At 35.8% G+C, this 24,947-nt stretch overlaps 1 protein-coding gene across 1 annotated transcript; it reads right to left on the bottom strand.

Moving 5' to 3' along the window:
* Positions 1 to 5,409: 5,409 nt before the first annotated feature.
* Positions 5,410 to 24,246, bottom strand: PCDH10 (protocadherin 10). The gene is made up of 5 exons (XM_065878057.1): positions 21,631 to 24,246; positions 19,960 to 20,018; positions 19,295 to 19,401; positions 11,018 to 11,321; positions 5,410 to 5,452 (listed from the first exon to the last, which is right to left on the bottom strand). Exons 1-5 carry the CDS (start codon positions 24,244 to 24,246, stop codon positions 5,410 to 5,412), a joined length of 3,129 nt encoding a protein of 1,042 aa, XP_065734129.1.
* Between the last annotated feature and the right edge of the window lie 701 nt (positions 24,247 to 24,947).

Below are 24,947 nucleotides of genomic sequence, written 5' to 3'. Positions count from 1 at the left end.
GCAAACAAAACTGAAGGCCACCATGCATACAATATAGTATGTCTTCAATAATAAGTTTTCTTGAATGTGGGTCACACTGTTTTTGTCAGTAGCTTGGGAAGGTCAGTTTAAAACAGCTGGTTAAAAACATTTTTACAGTTTCAAACTACCATAGCACTACTTTACAATAAAGAATAGTATTATAAACAATAGGACCTATTGATATCTACCCCTCAGAATTAGAAAGTAGTTGAAATGTGAAAAACTTTAATAGAATTTTTAAAAGACATAGATTTAAAATTAATTTCAAAACAATATAATATACCCTTTGTAAATTATGTTAAATGCTTTTATTTAAAGCAAAGGTAATATTCCCCCATATTGGATATTTTAGCACACCTTTTATAAGCATTAAGAAATCACAATTCCTATGAAGAATTCCTACAAGGCAAGCAATTTAAGTTCTTAAGGATTATGTTTCTAGATTTCAAGGTCAATTTTAAGTCTGAGAGACGAAAATAAAATTATTCAATGTCAAGTATTTGCCTAAAAACAATTCTAAAGTAAGCCTGCATTAAAAAAAAAAAAAACCTTTCCCAGTCACATTTCAATAGAGTCAATATTTTGTTGTTATAATTTGAGAAATAATTATCTTCCCACCGTTTCATAATATAATTTTAAAATATAGATTTCTCAAATCCTTAGTTTTAATTCAACTTCAAAGGAGTTAAAATTCACTCCAGTTTATCAATAAAAGGCATTTCTACATTGTCTACTACCAAAAACCCCTTTGCCTATATAAAATTGAGTATATTTATATAATCATAAAATATTCTCAAACATTTCTAAAATTATTTACTATAATCTGAAATTCATAGAGCTTATTTCATGACCCTTAATTGATGAGAAGAACTATCACTTTGTAACACTGGTTGTATATTTATGAAATTGTAGTGTGTCATTTCATCTTCTCCATGCCTATAAAATTGGCACTCAGTAGTAGCTACTACTGTTCTTAAATCAAGCATTAATGTTTATCTAACACCATTCCCCCATTTGACTATTTTCCCTTTCTTAAGTGCATGATTTATTCATGCCTCCACCCTTACCAAGCTAATGCTACATTTTAATTTACTCTCCAAAGTATCGATCCAAGATATAATGATCATATATAGCCTATTTGCTATATCCTCCAAAATAATTAAGAAAGCACGTATCACCACTAGGTTTAAGGAAAGTAGGCCACTTGACCCTGAGTCACTAATGATAGCTGCTGCATTTTTATTTGTAAGTCATTCCACAGTAACTGACACCAAGGATTTTCCTTAAAATTCAGCAGAGGATAATATGATACCAAAATGGAAAATTCTTATTATAAGAGAAATAAGCCAACTCAATAAAGAGAAGATTCAATATTTGATGAATATATTTAAAATATTTAAAATATCTTCATATAGATATTAAAATCTATAGTCATGTCTTTTATAAATTATTATATATAATATGAAGTCTTAAATCTTTAAGTTGTAATGCATACTTTTAATAGACATACTCTATGGTACTTATTGCATATATAAAATATACTAGACTTTTTCATACTCAGCTTTTGCACTATATATATTTTCCCAAATTTCCTTCTAAAACTAGGATTTTAAAATTTCTGTTCCTAGACATTTAATCATCCATTGCAATTCAGTGTGTGAGAGGGAAAAAAAGGATTTAAGAAGCCAAATGTTTCCTTCCCCAAATTCCAAAATACGAAAGATAAGAAGTCATCTGTGTAGAAACAGGAAGGAAAGGAAATATATAAAAATCCAAGCTTTCTCAATTGCCTTTCCTTTTCCCCTAGTAAAACTGAGCCCCATCCTTCACTCCTTTAAACCAGACCCAGTATTAGAAAAGCATTCTGTGGGAATACATCACAGGGCTAGAAAGTGCTATTCCACCAAATTACGGTTGGCGTATGTATATGTTTGTAGTTTGTAAAGTTTTCTAGGTAATGTGCTTCCATTTCTCTTAGGAGCAAATACCAATGTCAAGGTCAGGATATTTATCTGTGAAATATTTGTTTAAACACTTAACATTTGTTTGGTCACCTCTCCCCTTTTCTTCTTAATTCACAGTCCCTCAATCCTTTAGAGTCTCTTCAGATAGGTTATTTTCCACAATGTTAATCTCTTTATTCAGAGTCTCCTTTAAGCACCATAGTCTCCAGTTTGCCACAGTCCTCTAATCTAGGCTCAAAGAAATGCGAAATAGACACATTTCAATTTTTCTACTCTTTTGTTATAATCTGGTATTCAAATCAACATATTTAAGTATTTGTTTCTGTAAAACACCACTAAGTTAACAGAAGATTATGTTTCAAAGAGAAGATATAACGACAAGTATCAAGCATTTCTGAAATACTAGACATGATAAGAACTCCAAAGATAGTAACAGAAATCATATCCAAGGAGAACACATCCTAACTAAATTATCTTTTTAAGCTTACATACTGATATGTTTTAGCTATGATATTTGCTTTCCCTATATTATCAGAGAGACTAACCAGCTATTACATTTTAGTTAAACTCAAATATATTGCACTAGTTCATTTATTCAAACTATATAGATTTTTAAAACCAGAAAAATTAATCTTTGGTTAGAGCCCAGGACAGTGGTAACACTTTGGGTGGTAGTAACTGAAAGGGGACAGAATGGTGGACTTTTTGAGATACTAGTAATGTTTTGGCTACTGGACACAGTACCCAGTTAATGTGGTCACTGATTACACAGGTGTGCTCCTTTTGTGAAAATTTCTTGAGTTATACGTTTGTGATTTTTGTACTTGTCTATATGCATACTGTACATTAATCAAAAGTTTTAAAATAAAAAATAAAAATGCGTTGCTATCAACAAACCTTATTTTAATCATGAATCAAATTAATTGTAAATGTAAATAATGTTATGAGAAAATTATGGAAATTTGAACAACAACCAATCAACGATAGCAAGAAAATTTTTTAGGAGGAATATTATTCCTGTGGTTATGTTCAACTTTATCTTTAATAAATATGCTGAAATATTAATGAATTAAACAGTAGGGTTTCTGGGTTTGCTTTAAAAATATGAAAGAAGAGGAAGTGTATTAGGTTTTGGATGAAACAAATTTGTCAAGAATTGATAATTGTTTAAGTGGAGAGTTTAGTAAACTGTTCTCTTTTTTGAATAAGCTTGAAATTATCCATCATTTAAAAAATGTTTAAAAATATAACTTAGTAGAATGTATGTGCTGTACATAATATCATTCCCTATTACCATTGTTCTTACCAAAAAGATTCAGGTAATTCAAGAATCAATATATATTCACCATAACAGATCTAGATTTCCTGACCTCCAATGTAATCATCTGATGAATAATTCTATGGCAAGTAAACCTTAAAACCACACTACTAGTGACTAGCAAGGGGATTGGTTCTGGCATCAGATTTATTAATAGTGAAAGAAAAAGGTACAATAATTTTATACTAATTTTACAGGTCAGTTTCAAGGTTTTCTACATATTTTTTTAAGAATAAAATGATAGAAACTGTCAAACTATAATTTTAACTCTCCTATCTATGGACCTATTACTCCTACCACCATTTTGATTAAACCTACATGTGAAGTATTTTACTTTAAACTCACCATCAGGTGTACATCATCAAGACAACTTATTACATTTACTTTATCTACTGTTGCCATTTTTGACTCAGAACTTTTACCAATATGTTGCCCTTTGAGACAAAGCCCAGTGATGTTTAGTTAAGTATGAGAGAAGCTTTCTGCCCTGGCTATTTCTTTATCCAGGGTGATTCAAAATTTAACCCAGGAAATATATGTTTGATATTGATTTTATTTATGTATTACTTCTCGGCTTAGGACTTTTTTATTTTTCCAAACACTTATTTTGACAAAAACATTTACAGATATGCTTTTTATGGAATAAGGTAGTAATTATCCAATTTTCAGCTGAAACATAGTTATTGGCATAAATATGAACCTTGGAACACTTGCTGACAAACTAATGTCAATTTTCCAGTTTGTGTAAAATATACAATTAAATATCCAACACAAGTAATATTAGAATCTTGTGTAGGATTCCAGCTAACATCAACATTAAAAGAGAAAAAAAAGCCCTACTGATTACAACATTTTTACAAGCAGTAAAAATAATGTCTTCCTCATAATACAGAAATCTATTTCCTCTACAGTGTCATGGTTAATTTTGTTGTATTATGCAATATGAACTCATCCTCAAAAAGTACAACCAGGACCCCAAAAAATAAAGGAACAACCAAAATTGATTGTATCAGTTATCTGTTTCTCAAAAAGCACCATATTATCATGTTAACAGCTTCTGATAATGAAATAGCCATTAGTTAAATAAATTTACTCTTATGTTAAGCATAATCTCTGTCTGTTCTTTCTCTGGTAACTGATAGATATAATTAAAAATTAAACTAAATTAAAAACATAATGCTTCTCTATGGGTTGCAAATATGCACAACTCTATCCATACAACAGAATCATTAAAATAGAACGCAGAAAATATATTTATAATCACTTGTTGAACTCAATGATTTAAAAACTATCTTTGATAATTTAGACAACACTTAAGAGGACAGGTTATAAAAATTTTATTGAAATAAATTTCACATATAATCTTTTCAATCCCTACAGTTAAAAGAAATGTATCTCTAGGAAAAAGAATATGGTTAAGTGCCTAGACATAATATATAAATATAATGTCATATACTATATCAATTAAAAAATCAAAAATAAAATCCTGATTTTTATCTGTAGATTTTCCAGCTTACAATTTGTTTTTATCCATGTCCTTTTGTATGTAATTATATTTTGGGGTTCAATCTTTCAAATCTTCTATACTGTCCCCACCTAAAGTGATGTAGTTAATTAGAAATCACTAACACAGTAATTAGGGAGTCTTATTAGACCTAGATATAAAACTTCCAAGATTTTTATTATAATTTAGGAAGCATTAAATGGACTCACATTATGCGGAGTTTAGTCCTGATTCAGTAGTATTATTTAATCTTGAACAATGAACCTTATAGTCCAAAACAACTTCCAAGCTATATTGTCTAAATGATACTAATTCCTATTAAAAGGATTTCAGAAGACGCAGACTCACTCAAAAAAAGTCTGGCACGTTGAGTATTGAACAATGTTTAATAATATTTATAAGCAATTGAATTTGTATATTCGAGACTTATTTACAATATCTTTATAATTTGATGCATTTAAATTTTGACCCAAAATCTTCAGTATGAGGAGGCAGGAAAAATTCCCAAGTAGATATTCCTTTTCACTGAACAATTCTATTTATATTTTAATTGATAATCTTCCTTTGTTAGGCTCACGTGATGCACAAATGCTTATATGGATTTACTTCCAATGTACAAAATAAGAAAGAGAATGAAAATGGTTTGTAATATAAAATGAAGTATATAAATATATTAATGTGCTAAATGTTGATTCAATAAAATGCAAAGTGTGCACAAAATAAACTGCTTTATGTAGATGAAGAATCATTTACTAAGCAGTGTAAAACACTGAAAAAGATATAAATTACTTTAACCAATTGTCTTCTCTATATGACCTTAAATGTTTTATTTAAACATGTATCCATGAACTCAAAAATGTAATTAATAACATGTAAATAAATAACTCCTACCTGGGAACTAAATAAGAAATATAAGTGACCATAACGAAGAAAATGTATATATGTATATACATTAGCTTTATAAAAATGTGAAGGATGAGAGCTAAAGTATGAAAGCTTTATTAGTAAATAAAACATGTAAAAGATTGTTTTACAGACCTGGTAAGAAAGGGGGGCAATTAATATTCTAAGAGGGTTAAGAAATTAAAAAAAAATTTAATTCCTCCTTAGAATATGAAGTAAGACCCTTGAATAAATCAAAAGAAGTTTAAAATCTTAAAGTACTGAAAAACACCATCATATTTCACAAAACATCTTGGTTAGGTGTATTTCAATATTTTGAATGAGTTCAATATCTATCTTCCCTCATAAAACCTTGTAGGTACTATCTAGAGAGAAATACAACTAATTTAAAACATGCTTTTTTAATTGGAAGAAAAGAAGAGAGTTTGCCTAGAGGTATCAAAAGCTGTGTGTAGATGTGTGTGTAAAGTAAAGTATGATGACAGTATTAAAGAAAGTTTGAGTGCTTTAAAAACACTCATTCGTCCATTAATTCATTTTCTATCACATAATTATTTTGCGTTTATAATATGCATGGCTGGGTAATGAGTCTAAATATGCCAAGGGAGTATTGGATATTAACTAGTTTCAATGCACCCAAAGGCACACATTTTAAATGATATGTGATAAGTCACAGAGAAGCACTGCTGTCTGAATAAGTAAAACACAAATTGCCTACAGAAATTGCCAGATGTATAGATGTAAAATGAACAGTTCTGTTTCATATCTGCACCTCAGAAAGATTTTTATAGCTTTCGTTTAAATCCTATTAGTTGAGGCAGACCATTGCTCAACAACTAAAGGAGAAGAAACAAGATAGTCTTATGATATCTCATTTATCTAGAGTATACAAAGGTTCCAGTCAGCTGCTACACCATTTAACTGGAGCAATCCCATAAATTGTGAATAGATTACCATTTTTCAAAGAAGTGAAATACTGTAAAATTCAGTGAACATTTAATTCTAACAGTAGATATATGGAGAATATGAACTGGGGTCAGGTTTTTTCTGATCCTGAGTTGTCATTTGTTTCTTGCTCACAGAGTTGATGTGAGTAAACTATTTGGATTACGAGAGATTAATTCATAATTACAGAATAAAAGAATTTAATGGAAAAATAGAAATACTGGTGTGATTCAAAAACCAGAGATTTGTCACAAAGAGATAAACTAAAAAAGTAAGAAAATTAGTTAGATTCACAAATCTAGAGGTATTCTTATAAAGACAAGTGAGAGAACAAAAATCTCAGAAATAGGATATTATTAAAAAAAAAAGTAGCACAACTTGGAGAAAAAGTGAACAGAAACAAACATATCTATTAAAAAAGGAAAAATTACTGAAAAAGATGTCCATTCATTTAGTAACATATGGACCTAACAGACAAAAATGTCAAAAGGCCACCTATAAAAATACTTTCTGTGGAATTTAATATTTGATAAAGTGATGCTATGCTTATGACATTAGAGGAATATACAAATTCCAGAGAAAACACTACACAGGGGTACATAAGTATGAGGGTAATCTGTACCAGTAAGAAAAGTCATTTTATTTTGAATACTGTATATGCTCCTATATATATTTCATAATTCGTTTGACTTCAACAAATTATGAAAACTTAGAGGGCCGACTAAGATAATGAAGGAATTGGAAGATGTGTGACTCAACAAAACACACTCTACGACTTCAAAAAAGTAAAAACTTGAAGTGTTAGGTAGAAATAATATAGATGCCAAAAAGAATGTTCCTAAAATGAGGGTTACTGAAAAGAAGTCAAAGTGTCAGCAGCATTTTAAATGCAATGTTTCAAAGTTCTGACATCTTTTCTTACATTATGATATGTATGAGTTGGGTTGAAATTTCAAAAGGGCTCAAAAGTAGGCAAAAACAAAGTTAGGTCAGGAGACAGCTGCTTTTTTGACACACCTGGACTAGTCTAAATGTTGTATGCTATGAAAGCAGAATCAATTGTAACACTTTTCAATAAATGGTTTCCTACAGTCTTATGATTGTAGAAAATTTCATGGATTTAGGATTTAAAAATCATGATGTCCATGTAGTTTTTTTCACTTTATTCAATATAATTTATTATTGTATGACCCTTTAAACAAATGAAAGAAAGATTTCACACATACATTTTAGATGAAATTTCATTGGCCATTTATCTTATGATTGTTTTCAATTCTTAGGGAATGACTAAGTTTTTGACAAGAAATCAACAGGTTTCCAAATAACAAATCCTCATACCTTTAGTACTGTATTGTTTAGGTGGATTTAAACTGAAAGATATGCTTGTTTCCAGACAAAAAAATCTGAAGAGATAATGTTCAAAATGTGAAACCAAAATCATAAGCAAGAATGATTACAAAAATAATATTAAACATGTTGTTTTAACTTTCGGGCTTTTCTAAATTACATTAATGCTATAACTTTTACCAGTTATATTCTTGAACTTGAATTATTTTTATGATCTTTATTTTTTCAGACTATCTAGATGTTTTATGTATAACTTACTGTGTCAGTTGAAAGACTCAGTAATTTTAAATAACATGTCCGTAATTTTAAAGAAATTCTTGAATCCTGTATGAAAAATATAACTAGTTTTAAACTCCAGAGAATATTTTTATTTCATTTTAATGTGTTGAAAACAATTATTGATTTTTATTAAGACAAAGTATTTTCATATTTTTTATTACTTTAATAAAAATTAAAGCTAAGCTAAAATTTATTAACATTTTAAGATAAATCTAAACACTATATTTTGACTATATGACCATGTTTAAATTTATTTACTCCATCTTTCAGCGTATCCCTTTGGTCCTTATCAGAGTGTTAGCAATATACAACATTATGACAAAAATAAGAGGAGGCATGCTTGTAAAGAGCTCAAGACTAATGAGACAAGGTTTAAGAGATATGCTGAAAATTTCTCCTGATTAAAAAAATAAGTTCCATTTCATTAAATGCATTATGTATAGTCTTCATGGATCTTTTCTTATACATTAAAAAAGGAAGAAATATAATTGTATATAGGTATTTTTTTAGAAACACAAAGTACATTGTTTTTAATGTGCATACATGCACTTTTGTGTAAAAGTTGTTTTCTTACAATTTTTAAGTTTAACTTTAGCAATCAGAGGTGTAGAAATAGAAAGTTCTTGGGTGTAGACAATGATCTCATTTGTATTATTAAGCGTATCACCATTTCCCTGTCATTATTTTATAAATGACAGTGGTAGCCTGATTAGGCTTTTTTTAGGGCTTTACAAAAATAACTAAATATACAGTTACTTTTCTTAACATCAAAATGTTCATTATGTTCATTAAAAAACAAAATGCATGTTTAGCAAAAGAAAAACTGCTTCCTCAATAATTATTTAAACATTCTGATTTTAAATAAAGGTAATTAGTGCTAATTTTTAGCTTCTTTAATTACATAAGGGACGTGCTTTTCAATTTAGAAGATGAGAATATTTCCATTCCTGATGATAAATGATACACGTATTAACAACTACCACCATGTGAATTTGGGGGGCAAAATTGTCAGGAATGGAGGGTTTTGGTTTAGCTTATACAGTCAGATTAACCATAAAATTGACTATGCCTATTAAATCAGAGCTAGGAAGTAATTTTAAAGATAACTGTGTGAGACTAAGATGACATTAAACACTAGAAGTTAAAAAAAAATTCAGACATGATTAAAGTTATATGAAGAACTGAGGAGAGTATAAATAAAAACAACAAAATGCTATTTTTCTGCTTCTTTTTCATCCCGTCCACACTTCATCCCAAACCCTAAATTTTGAGCGGTATGAACTGAGCTGGCTAAAACAGAAGACGGAAATTGTTATTCAAAATTAATTAATTATAATACACATCGGGAATGATATGCAAACAAATCTTAATTTTCTTGGTAAAATAATAGATGCATTCTTTGATTTCTAGCAGCACATATATCTGATAACATATTTTATAATTCCTGAAATCAGGGATCTAAATGAAATACTAGATTATTAAAAAGTAGAGAAATTTGCATTAAAATATATGTAGCATTAATATTTTTATCAACAAAAATTGTTACCATGATTCTTAAAATTAAAAAGAAAAACTAGTCAGTAGAGAAAAGACATTTGTAGATGTTCAAAATTTCAGTTCTATAATGTAAGTGAAATTTCCTCAAGGTTGGTACTCACTAAGAGTTAGAGGTTGAACTGATTTTTCACTATATTTGATGTAGATTTGCCAGTTAATATATGCTAACAGGAAATATTTGCATTTATTTAGAAATACAAATTTGAATTACTCTGAATCATGTGCCCTTTGAATTTTTACCTTGAAATTATTGATAATGTACTTCTATAATGTATATTATTACGTTAAGTGAAACACTACTGAGAATATGTTTTGTAAAATTTGGAAAAGCTTGGTTTTTGATAATAAGTAAAACTTTAAATCCAGAAAGAATGAATAAAATTTTAAATCCAGAATTTAGTTTGAGGGGCAAAGACTGAATCATAGTCCTTATTTATTAAAATTTGATTTTAGGCTACTTTAATAAATATATGCTAAAGAATCTCAAAGCATTGTTGTTTTTCAGAGTGGTTGTATAAAGTTATCCACTTCGAGACTATGGTCCCAATATCAAAAGAGCTGACTACAATTATCAATGTCTCAATGTTAGAAGAAGCTACTATTTTAAATAAATGAATAATATTGCTGTGTTGATATGCTTTCATCGTGTAGTTCCTCTGATTTGGATAAGCAACGTGTATCCATGCCAACATATTACTAAATCACGTAGAATGATCAAACTGATGGCTGCAATGATTTCTGAATTTAGCCTGTGTTTAATGTCATTGTGGGAAAAGGATGATTAAGTGATAATGCTGGTAAGCAATAAGAAAACGAGATCTCTTGGTGATTTAACTGTGAAGAGATGTTTTTCCACCTTAAGACCTTCAAAACACATGGAAATCAAGTCAGCAGGTGAGCAGTATTCAAAGGAAATAGGAAGATCATTTGAAAAATGTTTTCAACAACATCAAAAATTATCTTTGATTGTAGCCAACCACCATGTCCTAACCCAGGAATTTGTCTTCTTGTTAAGTATATCCATTTTTCGATTGTAAAGTGCTGTCTGCATCCAAGAGTCACTTTTATCCTTGTTTCTGAAAACAACCTGAACTCTATTTTTACTAAGAAGAATGGCATGTTGAACTTTATTTCCTGAAAGGGAATACTTTGCTACAGCCTTTTACGGAATACTTACTCAAATATGGTGGTTTGTAAGGCGCTCGTGTATTAGACAGCAGTCCATCCAGCTCTTTCCTCTCCAGGGTGCTGTGAAGGGCCTTCTCTTTGCCGAAGGTGGAGAAGGACCTCTCCGCCCCAGGCTGGGCTTCTGGAGTTTCAAACACCTCAGTGTCTGGAACAGAGTCCATGCCAGGAACATGCAGATTGCTACGATAATCAGCAGCCTGGCGTCCATCAGAAGGGACAAACGAAGGCATCCAGCACCGATCTGAGTGGCCCAGGGCTTTACATTCCTCAGTGCAGTTGGAGAAGAGATCCATACCTGCGAGCAGAAAACACAGAAGCTATGGAGGGAGGCTTCACCAACATGACCAGCTACTTAGAAGTGAAAAGTTACAGGCAGCATAAAGAGAAATGGGTGAAGGTATCTTGACAAATTTTTCTTGTTTTAACCTGACAGGAGCCAAAAATCGCTTTACATTATTTTATAAAGGGTAAGACTCTTGGCAAAGAGGCCTCTGAGATAGATGTTTCTAAACTACTCAGGATATCGGGGGGGAAATGTTGGCTCTAAATTATTTAAATAACTAGAAAATAGTGAGAATGAATATTTTAAAAAAATCTCTCGTGAAGTTCATAACAGAGAAAAAACCGAAGTGGAAAACCTTCATTATCCATAATCTCTAATGATGTTAAGTCATCTGATATTTTTTTTCTTAGAGACAAAAAGGGAAGAAATATGGGAAGTACTAGTGATGACATTTAGATTATAAAATCTGGACATGAAATAAAAAGTGAAATTCAACAGAAACATGGCATACATACTGATACATCAGTAAATAACAAGAATAAAATAAGATTTCGTGAGTGGCCAAGAGCATGCTTTCTTAGGTTCCTAGAAAATGACTTCCTAAAAGTTATTTTTCAGTGACACTCTCGTAGTCCATGTTACTACAAACCACTTATCATTTACCACCTTAGACAAGTCCAGAACAAATGACTGTAATTAGTGAAACCAAGGTAACAAGTGCAATGTGAGTCAGCTGCAAACGCTATTGACAAATACTTTATTACTTGTTCTATATTGGAAAACACTTGTCCTAGACAACACAGAGCTGTTTGCTTACTAATCCTAGATAGAATACCAAGATTTCAAACGACATCTTCAAGTTTCATTGTCTCCCATAGATTGACAAGAATATTAAACACGTTATTTATGACTCAGGAAAGCTCACTCACTTTCTTAAGAAAACATAACAATTTGGGGGCACTATAGAATACCATTTGTTATCATTTTGATAACTAGCAGTAGGTGAAAAAATAAGTACATAAACAAAATCACATTTTAACGTGTTTCTAAACAGAGCAACGCATTTATTAAATATGTTTAAAAACAGGATCAATTTGAAATAACCAAAGTGTGATTAGTCAGTATGTCAGAAACTCTCAAATGCATGAAATGCCTGGTGTGGAAAAACTAGGGATTATTTTTTTGACCAACAGAGTAATATTTATGTCATGAACACACTTGATTTTTTTTCTTTAAATGTTATGAGTGATTTGAGCTCTTGAACAAGTTTTAGTTTGCAAATTCCTAATGGTATTCTACTAGTACTAATTTACTTTTTTGTGTATATATTTTAACATCTCTCTATATAATATAAAGAAATCAATTTTTCACAATTATTAACCCTCCAGATTATCCTCAAGTATTTTGGAGTTAAGAACAGCTAATTACATATATTATGTTTTAAGAAATAACACCAAGCTTCTTATCATATATTAATCTCACTTTATAATGACTTTTTTATTTTAAATTAAACTACGTATAATGCTAAGTCTGACTTCAATTCTAACATTCCATTGATAATTGATGCATAAGCCTGGAAGTAAACTACTGATCAGTGAACTGTTGAGGAACATAAACATGAGCTGAAGCCAAGATAAGGAATCAGACTAAGAACAGCATGTAAAACATGTCAATTTTTCTGTAGACACCAGGGAAGTTCAGTTGTCCTATGCCTGTAAGGAGATAGGTATTTAACAAAAAAAAAGAGGAAGGGAAGGAGAATATCCCTGATGCACACTGACATATGAGCTAGGTAGAAGTTAGAGAACCAGAGACGTCTCTTTTTGAGGCACTGTACTCTAAATGCTCCCTATTTATAGTGTGATAAGGAATAAAAGGCCTTTTTGATAGGTGGAACTACCATTAATAGTAAATTACGAGCAATTATATATTTTAAAAATAAATTCATGTCATTAAATTTGAAGTTGATGAAAAAATTCAAATTTTAAGACAGAATTGTTTTATTGGATCCTGATAAAGATGGGTACTAATGCAAAATTTGATATTAATACACTTTTTCATCACATAACTGATCAAACCCTTTCAGATATACCTCATGAGACCATTAACAATCTTTCACATCTTTTTGAACACTGTACCCAAGTATTCTTATAATTTTGAAAATGATAATCACAGAGAAAAATTTTAATAATCTAGTCTCTCAACATTATCATTAAATTTGCCTATGTTAGAGGGTACTTTTAGTAGAGTTTGTTTTTATGGGTAGTTTATATTCAGTTGTGCCCATTTTCTTCTCGCAGAGTGTATGTTTTTCTGCCTCTTTGACTTATTAGAGGCTAGTTAAAATTCCCTTAGATGATGAAGTAAAGTTCTCATGAATTGAGAACCTGTAAAACAAAACATATCATGTGCATAACAAGAAAAGTGAGGAATATGATAAAGTTTTCTGTTGGAAGAACACTGTTACTTTTCTGAAAGGGGAACACTTGTAAATAATGTTCTTAATAAATTTATGAGCTACTCCTTTTAAAGTGGGATCCCCATAGTGATAACACAGCTTTATATAACTACAAGGAAAGGGAATATGGCACACATTCTGCATGTAGATGTTTCACCAGTTTTACTGATAAGACAAGTATACTAATTTATCATGAGGAAAATATCAGACACAGAAACAATTTTTTAAAATCATATAAATAGTGCATCAATAAATTTCAAATAAGTTTTAGAAACATTCACTGAAAATGTTTTTTTCATTTGTCTTAGATATATAGTTTGAGAACCAAATACATCTTGCCCATTTACTGGTCCTCACCTTAGGGAGCCATTGACTAAAATTATTTTAAAATTATTTTATCTTTTTTCATATATCACTAATCCCATTAAATAAATAAATTATATATATATATATATATATTTTTTTTTTTTTTTGCGGTATGCGTGCCTCTCACTGTTGTGGCCTCTCCCGTTGCGGAGCACAGGCTCCGGACACACAGGCTTAGCGGCTCACGGGCCCAGCTGCTCAGCGGCATGTGGGATCCTCCTGGACCAGGGCATGAACCCGTGTACCCTGCATCATCGGCAGGCGGACTCTCAACCACTGTGCCACCAGGGAAGCCCTAAATATATTATTTTAATGACCAGATAAGCAGAGGCATATTAAACTTTTGTGGTGGTAAATGACTGCACAAAGGACAGGAATGTCAGTTATTTCAGTACATGGGACATTTAAAAATGCATACCTTTCACATTGCTTTCGGAATATTTTAACAGCTCAAACTGAAGTCCCAAGAGAAAATAAGTTTAACTTCTTTTTTTTTTTTCCTTCTTGTTCAAATGCCCTTACTTTAGAACCTGTGGGATTTGTATAGCAGACAAATACAGGCCAAGCCTGAGTTTTGGTAATTCCTAAGAAGCATTTCAACATACATATTTTATTTACAATTTCTTATCCTATTTATTTATTTTTTTCTACTTCTCAGAAATGTCTGTTCTGCAAGGCATGACAGCTGAAGTGATAGACTGCCTGTTATGCAAAGATATATTCAGACAAATTTTTAATACATCTTTTTTAACTAGCAAGTAACTTGATCCCTTACAGTCAGAGGCAGTGATATTACCACTGAGAACAAACTGATTCCAAAAAGGTATCTGTATTCAATTTGTGCTGTTTTCTGATGAATGTAATACTATAAATTTACATGCTCATTTCTCTCTCACATACCAAGCCTTCAGAAAATATGTGGGTTTTTTTTCCCCCAAATATGATAAAAAATTTAAAAAATCAACACTCAAGTTTTGGAGGAAATTTCAAGTCTTCCTTTAATTATTTAACACTGGAGAAATTACAGATATTAACTCTAACCATAAATATTGCTATAATTTTTAGGAAAATTTGATTTGAGAGCAGAGATTTAACAACATAATTCACCCATGAAAAAAATCAAAACATGCACATCAAAATTTTCTCCTTACTTATCTTTCAAAATGTTTATATTTTTCTCTGTTTTCTCTTAACATTGGTCTTATATTTTTTCCAATTTTAAATGTCTCCTCATTATCAAGTTGTAGCTCACATTTTCACCAGAAACCTTAACAGAAATTTTTGCTTATTCAGGCAATGGTATGAATTCACTTTATTTATAAAGCCAGAAACTAATTGCCATTATCTAAATTCTTATTGGAGTCAGGAAAGGGGAATTTGTATTTTATGACAAACCAAGAATTCTCTTATTGACATTGTAGTAGTAGTGCAGTGGCTTAATGCATTTCATGATATACTTTTATCTACTAGTATGAAAATACCAATAATACGAATCACTTAATTCTTTAAATTTATAGCCAAGTTTTGACCATGTGTCATGTATAAATCTCATGATAATTAGGTAAGAAATTGACACATTGAGAAGCTAAGTTCCCTTTATAACTAAAAGAAAAATTTACAAGAAGAGAAATTTGAAAATTTTCAGGTAAATATAACAAGTAACATTAACTGAATCATCACTTACTAGCGTTTTCTTCTTCAATACATATTTCAAGAAGGCACAATTATTAAAAATAAATTCATAATTAATCCTAGTATGTACATGGTAAGTATTTAATAAATGGAAAAAAATTTCTCACAATTAAATAGATTGCCTTAGATCTACCTCCAATAATATTAAAATGTTTAAGAATATACAACTAAAAATGTTGTATCAGTATTTAAATTAGACAAAAATTCTATCTTTTAATCTAATGGTATTATAAAATTGAAAATATATTGGTTTTAAGTTCATTTTATTGTTTTTTTATCTTTTTTTTTTTTTTTTTTTGCTATTTAAGCTTTGATTAATCAGTTTCTCCCCTTGTGATGGTTTATGTAAGCATTTACCACATCTCCTTGGACTTCTGCCATATCTAACCAATACATCAATACTGCACTGAAAAAAACGGAAAGCACCTTGACAAGGCTATAGAAAGTAAGTGCCACAGAGCAGTGGTCAAGCCGAAGAATTTCACACATGGAGCCAGGTGCAGTGGAAAACTGAAAAAGCTTATGTGATTCTCTGTGCAGCTGCCTCCGTGTTTAAAGCCCTTCTATGAACAAGATTGGTGACTGCAAATGGCTTAGAAAGGAGAAAAGCAAGGGGGGGAGGGAGGAGAAAGAACAAAAAGGAAAACTATTCATAGAAGAATAAATAGAAGGAATATCCAAATAAATAAATACAAGCTAATGTTAACATAGAAAAAGAAAGTGGGAATAAATAAAAATTTAGGAAGTTTAAACAGGTGAAGCACTAAGCTAAACAGTGTATATAATGTAGTATGAAATGAGGTACAAACTAAAGAATTCAGAATCTATTTCTTTTCAGTGCTGTTTTTCCTTGATAGTCTAACTTTCCCCCTTTATAACCTAGCTCAGTGGGATCTGCTTATTAGCACAAAAGTTTTTCATATTCTAAACCTGGAAATGTATGTGCTATGAAGAATATTCTCTAAATATTGCAAAATTGGAAGACCATCAATACTTGGTTTTAGAAGGTAATAAAGCAGATGTACTTATTTACCTGAAATAGGCTTAACTTTTTGGAAATACTGTGGCTACTTGGTGTAAAGTTTATAGTACCCAACAAAGAATGGACAGGAAAAAGTCATTAACATCTTAATTCTCTGCATTTAGGGTTTTATACTTTACAAGGTAAACACTTCAAAATCATTTTTACAATAAAATTAGACATATTAAATCTGACTTAAATTCAGCACACGAAGGTATAATTACTTCTTAATACGAGTGTGTTATTACAATTTGAAAACAGCTATCATTGTGCCCAGTATGTGGTGGCAGCTCTATAACTGCTAATGAAGTAGATTGTTAATTCTGTAATACTTTTACATGTTTAAGAACTCAAAGATAGAAAAAAGAATTTGCCATTTTGATAAGGAAAACTGCCTGCTTTTAAATATGTTTTCCTTACACAATTTAGCATTTAAAATTTCCTTTTAATGTTTTGACATCTCAAATAATTTAAAAGAAACATTACCAAAATGGCAACATTGAGCACCTGTGAAATGAAAGAGCTAGTGGGAAGGCGCACTGATAAGAATGTATTCCCATCCATGTTCCAAATTTAACACTTTTTGCAGATGTTTATTCATTTCTCTTTTTTCGGTTATTATGGCTCATTATGTCTGAGGGGACTAAACTAATTGAAATGTTCATTGAGATTGGAGTGCTACAGAAAAAAACCAAAAAAACTAAAAAAATAAAGTAGGGGGGAGTGGGAAAGGAATAAAGTACACCCAAGGAACCATGCAGCAGTGGATACTCTTTTTTTTTTTTTTAATTTTAAGCATTTTGTTTCAAAAGTTTTAAAAGGCAGACTATTAAATTAGAAACTCTGAAAAAGGAATAGGAATGAGCAATTCTAAACATATACCTTTTAAAAGATAACAATAAATCATATGTCATTATATAGGCCAAAAATGAAAGGGACTTTGTACTCAAATATAAACTTCTGGCAAGATCTGGTTTGTTGTCAGGTTCCCAGACACTAAATAGATGCTCTGTTCATTTAGCGTGAAGGCCCGCAAGGGGCAGGGACCTCCGGGGATTCTTGGCAGTTCTCAAGTCTCATTAGGTCTGCATATTAATGACTTGCAGCAATATAAAGAGACCCTTGAGCAGCCTTTTTTTCCCCTCCTCCTGCCTGCGTTTCCCAAGGCTAAGGCAGCCTCAGACACGGCACACATAAGCCAAGTGAGAGGCTTGCAGCCACCACTGCTGCCAGGCGACCGTGGGGCTGATACTGCCCTTTGGCACACTGCGTCAGCACCGTTCAGAGGCCCAGGGAGCGTGTAAAGGAATGGGTGCTCTCGAGGATCAATGGTACCTTGAAAATGAGAACCCTATCACCCTACACTTAATCACTAACCAAAATAAAGCTCAAAGCTCAAGTGAATGAAGTTGGACCTTGAGACAGTCCAATGATGGGCGTCTTAGAAGTTATAAAAGTTAGCTTGCCTTTTGCCTTTCTTTATGTGTCAGATGAACACAAAACTCAATTGAAAAAGAAAAAGCAAAAAAAAAAAAAAATCAACAAGCACCCTTCATAGTTGAAATGCAAATTAAGTGGAAAGAAAACCCAAACCTTGTGAAATTGTTTTCATTATTTTAAGGTACATATTTTATTTCTTTTAAGTGTTTTCTTTAATTATTAGTAGTTAGAGTTATCAGGATCCTATAAAACTTAAAGGGTAAATTTATATAGAAAAAGTAAAGTAAGATAAAGTAAAACAAAGTAAAAAATACGTATCACGTTGCAACCTCCATCAGTGAATACCATTAAGCCCGCATACAAATATACCTAGAGTTCAACTTTTGAACATGGATCCAATGAAAATATGAGGGAACCTAGGATGCTTCAGAAAATACACATTATCAAATGTTAACTAGTGCCCTGAAGCCTAAGAACCCAGGATTGGAAATCCTTCTTTCAACCTATTCATGATTTTAATCACCATTCCTTCTCTCATTCAATATTCGTTGACATGTAAAATGCCTTGCTCTGGAAATGGAAAAATTTGGATTCTGGTCCCCAATCATCCACTCATCCTCTTGTGACCTTGTGCAGGTCAACCAATTTCATTCATCTTCAGTTACCTCATCCGTAAGCAAGTCTAATAATATCGTAATTGACTGAAGACTGAGGACTGGACCACGTGAGAAATCTATGGCTTTTGTATGCAGTATAATTCCAGGAAAGAACATTACATAAAAAAGAAACGTTTCATAGTCTAACATATTCCACAATGAATTTCTAGCTTTCATTCTCTGAAGGAACAGTAAATATTACAATCCTCTTCGAGTATACAATTGTCGACATAGGATGGCACCATTCTTCTGTAGATTTACTAACACTAAAAATTACCTAGAACATCATCCTTTCAGGATTGATTTTTGAAAAACACTATAAAAGTCAGCATTGCCCTTTGATCACACTTACCAGCTGACTGGCCGCGGTTGGTGGCATCGTGATCACTATCTCCCTGTTCACTGTCTCCATGGCCACTGTCCTTAGAGCTTACTATGTCGGCTTCCTGGAATGCAGAACTAGAAGTACAAAAATGTGAATATTAGAATAAAAAAGGTGAAGAAACACAGAAAACATTCTTCTGCCACCACATGGTCACTGATGGTGCTGCAGATGCCTAGAGCTCTCAGGTGGCTTTATTTCTGCTTAAAGCTAGTTTTCATAACCTTAAGCCTAACTCTCTAAAATTAAACATTAGCAGTTAGTTGGAGCCATTAAGGCATGTAAAGTTTAGCCATTATTCTGTGATTGGAACTAAGCATATGTTTATATCATTTTCATAGAAGATATATATATGTATATATCTGGAACAGCTAGGAAGATTATTAGAAGCAGTGTAGGAGTGTAAACTGACAAAATATTCAAGTATACTTAGTGGTTGTACGTAAATGAAACACACCAATATTTTTAAAGTTTATTGTCTAGGAAACCTAACGTAATCAGTATTTATGTCCTGCCCTAATTGGAAATACTTTATCATTTTCTATTTTGATATTGAATAATATACCTAATTCCTACTTTTAGTAGGTAGTAATTTGTCCATACACCAAGGTAGGAAAAAAAAAAGGAGTCCATACCTGTTAACTCGGCGAGGTCTGTCAACTAGATAGCTGAGCTCTGCTCGCTGGTGTTTAGTCTAGAAAAAAAATAAATAAATCAAGAGCATTTGAATGCTAAGGGTTTAACTAACAAGTCTGCTTTTGAAGTTAGGAACTAATTCTAGCTTAAGTAATTGTGTACATTTTTATGAATATCTAAGCTGTCCTAAAGCCTCAGACTAGTGATTGCTGGGTAAAGGCAAGAAGATATGCAGAGACACTTCAATCTAGATTTTCAGTAAAGGTTAAAAAAAAATGCAGAGATAAAAGGCCAATTTTAAGTGTGTGTGTGTGTGTGTGTGTGTGTGTGTGTGTTAAGGAGAGAATGCAAATGACCTCATAGCTGGGGCTCATAAACTATTGTCTCCAATAGGGTCAACCTAGTTATATATGCTACAGTCTTTCTGTTTCAGTGGCCTAGAAACAGTGTTTAGGTGCATATACTGGTTGACACAAGAAAAACAGCACGCTCAATAAGAAAAAGTTTGGATATTTTATGGAATTATTTTGTTGTTTATTTTCAAAATGTGCTTAAGATACAAATGAGCTGTACAAATATTCATGAAAGTCAATGAATAATATCTAAGACTCAAAATAAATGAAATAACCTGCCAAGAAAGGAGTTCATAATCCTCCCTTCCCTCCTGGCCCCAATTCTTTTTCCCCTCCAAACACCCCCTGCCTTCTCCTCCCCGCCTCCAGCACCCACACGCCTTTTCCGGTCCAAACTTTCTTTTACAGAAATCAACTCCGTTCTCCCCCCCTCCCTCCCTCCTTTCAACTTCGCTACTTCTCCATCTTATAAAAAGAAATCGGAATTGACAAGCCAAATTCTTGGATGAAGAAAGCCAACAGCAGTGAGTTATCTGAAACGGTGGCAAGAAGGTAATTATTAGCTAAAAGATATACTCAAGACAACAATTGTTTAAGCCTTCCGTTAGTTTACGCTTACAGGGGTTTGTGCCAAAGCAACTTCATTCAAATTCACACTGTGTGGGCGTTCGGCTTCAAGAGCGTCTGTAAATGCTGTCCAGAGCAGAACTGAAGGCTTTTTTTGCAACCCGAGTTCAAAGGACAAGGATCTGATAACTCATTCACTAAAACATGCATTCAAGTTTAGACAACTGTGCAAAGTTAAACAATCTATAGCTTACTTTTACACGCGACTGAAAGCATCGATAAACAAAGCAAAACAATGAACTTTATTAACGCCTGGGACAAATGCAAAGAGAAAAAAAAAAAACACCTTTGCCAGCGCCAGAAGGTCCTTCCACCGCATTTCCCTCTCCCCACCGCGCACTTTCCCCTTTACCCCCAGATTTCTAAGAAGGGAAAAGACTGAGGGGGGGTTGGGATTTTAAAGGAAAGATGCCAGAGGGAAGAGGGAAGGTCCAAGGTGGCAAAGTACCAAAGGAGGGGAATGAAAATAAACGTGGAGGGGTGGAGCGCAGAAAATTAGGGACAACACGAAGTTTAAGTTATACACGAAAGTGTGGGAGAGGTGACTCCCCATTCCTGCCTCCACAAAGATACAAGTGAGCTAATATCCTAAAAATAAATACACAGTACACCAGAGATACAAGGGCCGGGCTAGAGGAGGCTTTCGGATGGAGGAGATGAGAGATGGTGGTCCTGGCGCTTCAGCCTTACCTCGTTGGACAAAATGCTTCCGTTGGAGATGATGTCGGGCTGCTGGTCTGTGTAGCCGGTGACGATGGCCCCGCAAGGGTTGTGCTCAGTGTCCGTACTCCGCGAAGGGCTGCAGGGTTTAAGGAACATCAGGTCGGTCTTGGCGGACTCGGGGGTCAGGCAGACCTGGTAGCAGTAATTCTGGTTGTGGTGATGGGAGCCGAAGCCCCCGGACTCCTCCACCGGCACTTGGGCCGGGTTACTGGGTACGTTGGAGCTTTGCACCAGCATGATGTCCGACTTGCTGAGTTTCTTCTTGCGCGCCCGGGCTTGGCGGCCGCAGCAGGTCGAGCCGCCACCGCTGCAGCAGCAGCAGCAGAGGCAGCAGTCGCTGGCCAGACACGTGTAGATGTTGAGCTTCTTCTCTTTTTGGCAACGCACGGCAAGCACGATCATGGCCAGCAGGAAGATGAAGGATACCGAGCCCAGCGCGATGATGAGGATGAGGGTGAGGTCCAGCGAGGTCTCCCCGCCGCCGGAGCGGCTGGGGCGCTGGTGCTCCCCTGACCCCCCGCCCCCGCCCCCGCCCCCGCCCTGGGGCTCGACAGAGCCATCCACCAGCTGCACCACCAGGGTGGCGGTGGAGGACAGGGGAGGTTGCCCGTGGTCGCGCACCTCGATCACCAGCTCGTAAGGCCGCTGGGGGTCGCGCTTGGCCGGCACCCGGCGCGCCGTGCGGAGCTCCCCGGTGCGCCAATCCATGCGGAAGAGGTTCATTTCGTTACCCCGCACAATGCTGTAGGTGAGCCGGGCGTTCTCGCCGTCGTCCGCGTCCACCGCGGCCACGCGGGTCAGCAGGTAACCGGGCTCCGCCGAGCGGGGCAGCACCTCGCGCGCCGGAGTCCCGTTGCGCCCCGGAAGGGGCGCCACTATGGCAGGGGCGTTGTCGTTCTGATCCACGATGAGGATGTTGACAGTGGCGTTGCCAGCCAGCGCCTGGGGGCTGCCGGCGTCCCGGGCTTCCACCTGGAAGCTGAAGTCCTTGAGCTGCTCGTGGTCGAAGGAGCGCAGGGCGTACAAGTAGCCGTTCTCGGAGTTGATGGATACGTAAGTGAAGACGCTCATGCCCTGTATCTGGCACTCGAGGATAGAGTATGCTAGCTGGGCGTTGGCGCCCTCGTCACGGTCTGTGGCGCTCACCGCGTAGATGTAGGCGCCCGGCACATTGTTTTCGGTCACATACACGTCGTAGACCGGCTGGCTGAATCGCGGTGCGTTGTCGTTCACATCGGACACCTGCACCTGGATCGACTTGCTGGTGGAGAGCGCAGGCTCGCCCTGGTCCCGAGCCACCACGGTCAGGGTGTAGGAGTCCCCCGCCTCTCGGTCCAGAGGGGCCTCGGTCACGATGGTATAGTAGTTTTTGAAGGAAGACTTGAGGCGGAACGGCACATCCCCCAGCAGCTCGCACTGCACCTGCCCATTCTCCTCTGAGTCGCGGTCGGTCACGCTGAACAAGGCCACCACCGTGCCGGGCGCCGCGCCCTCGCTCACCGCCTCCTTCACGGTGCTGAAGCTGATCTCTGGCGCGTTGTCGTTAGCATCCAGCACTCTCACGATCACCTTGCAGTGCGCGGGCACGGCGTTGGGGCCCAGGTCCTTGGCTTGTACGTACACTTGGTACACCGGGCTCTCTTCGTAGTCCAGCTCGCCGCTCACCTCCAGTCGGCCAGTGCGAGGAGAGAGTCCGAAGAGCTCCCGCGCCCGGGGCGAAATGTGGCTGCTGAAGGAATACACGACCTCGCCATTCTGGCCCTCATCTGGGTCCGTGGCGTTAAGCTGGATCACGAGCGTGCCCGGCGGCGAGTTCTCTGGGAGGGACACAGTGTAGACGGGTTGGTCGAAGGCGGGCACATTGTCGTTGGAGTCCAGCACTCGGATGGTGAGTAGGGCCGTGCCGGTGCGCTGCTGTTGGGGGAGCAGGCCCCCTCCCGCTCCGCCTCCTCCGGCCCCTCCTCCCCCGTCCACCGCGGTCAGCACGTAGCGGTGCACCGCTTGCTGCTCTCGGTCCAGCGGCTTCTCCAGCACCAGCTCGGCGAATCGGTTGCCATCCCCCTGGGTCTGCACGTCCAGGGAGAAGTAGCTGTTGGGGGTGATCTCGTAGTCGCGTAAGGAATTGGTGCCCACGTCTGGGTCGAATGCGCTCTCCAAGGGGAAGCGGGTGCCCGGCGTGGCGCTCTCAGAGATCTCCACGGTCAGGTCCGGCTCCGGGAAGGAGGGGGGGTTGTCATTGATGTCCAACACCTCGATCTCCACCCGGAACAGCTCCAGGGGGTTTTCCAGGAAGACCTCCAGGTGCAGGACGCAGGAGGGGCTCTGCTTGCAGATTTGCTCGCGGTCAATCTTCTCGTTCACGTACAGCACCCCGGTCTCCAGGTTGAGGTCCAAGTAAGGGGTCCGAGAGTTGGGCGCCGTTTGAAACCCGCGAGCCGAAAGTTTTGTAATGTCCAAGCCCAGATCTTCAGCGATATTCCCCACGAAAGTGCCATGTTCCTGCTCCTCCTGGACCGTGTAGTGAAGCTGGGAAAAGACTCCTTCCACCATCCAGAGCAAGGCGAAGAATAATAGCACAATCATCTCCAAAGGGAAAGGAAGCAGCTTCCCGCAGCCAGCCAGCCACCCAATCGCCTCCCCAGCCACCACGAAAAAAAAAAAAAATCTCAAATAAAAGTGCGCTCTGTGTGTGTGGGGGGTGGGGGGGCTGTCTTGTGGCTTTCTGTCCTTAAAAATCTAATTACTTTTGCCTCATTTTAGGGTTTCCCCCAGTTCAGCCTAATTTTTCAATCTTAGCGCAGGAAGGGTGACAGGCGTCCCCTTTCCTCATCTGTAATCTTTCCACTGACCAATTAATAAAATAATAACAATAGTCAGCGTCCTTTATTCCGACAGTCTTGGCGCAACGCGGTGCTGGCAAAGCCCAAGGAGGAAATTTTGATATTTCAAGACTGTCCTCGGTTTGTCTTCTTGCTGATGGGAGGAGAAGAATGAGGTGGAAGAGGAAGAGGAAGAGGAGATGCTGTTGGCACCGCTGAACATGCCTCTTAACGTCAACGGCTGGCAAATGCAGAAGAGCTTAAAAACGGCGAGAGAATTTTGTGCCGAAAAAGCAAAGAACGGTTCTGCAGCATAAAACTTTCATTCTCTTCATTTCTCCAGATGGATGTGCTTCTTGGCATTTTTTCCTCTTTCGCTCTATTTGTAGTTTTTGGCTTTCATAGTCTTACTCTCTGTCCTCATCTCCACCGTCGTTTGCCTCTCTGGAAGTGTGAAGAGCAGTT

The sequence above is a fragment of the Phocoena phocoena genome, chromosome 5, assembly GCF_963924675.1.
Source record: "Phocoena phocoena chromosome 5, mPhoPho1.1, whole genome shotgun sequence".
Lineage (NCBI taxonomy): Eukaryota > Metazoa > Chordata > Mammalia > Artiodactyla > Phocoenidae > Phocoena > Phocoena phocoena.
This window is presented reverse-complemented; position numbering and strand designations above follow the sequence as displayed.

Excerpts from the sequence above, each read along its gene's own strand:
- PCDH10 (XM_065878057.1), bottom strand. The coding sequence starts at position 24,246 with ATGATTGTGCTATTATTCTTCGCCTTGCTCTGGATGGTGGAAGGAGTC. Across the intron at positions 19,402-19,959 it reads AGACCTCGCCGAGTTAACAG|TTCTGCATTCCAGGAAGCCG; the intron begins GTATGGACTCCT and ends TTGTACTTCTAG. Across the intron at positions 5,453-11,017 it reads CCTTACAAACCACCATATTT|AAACCATTTTCATTCTCTTT; the intron begins GAGTAAGTATTC and ends ATTTTATATTAC.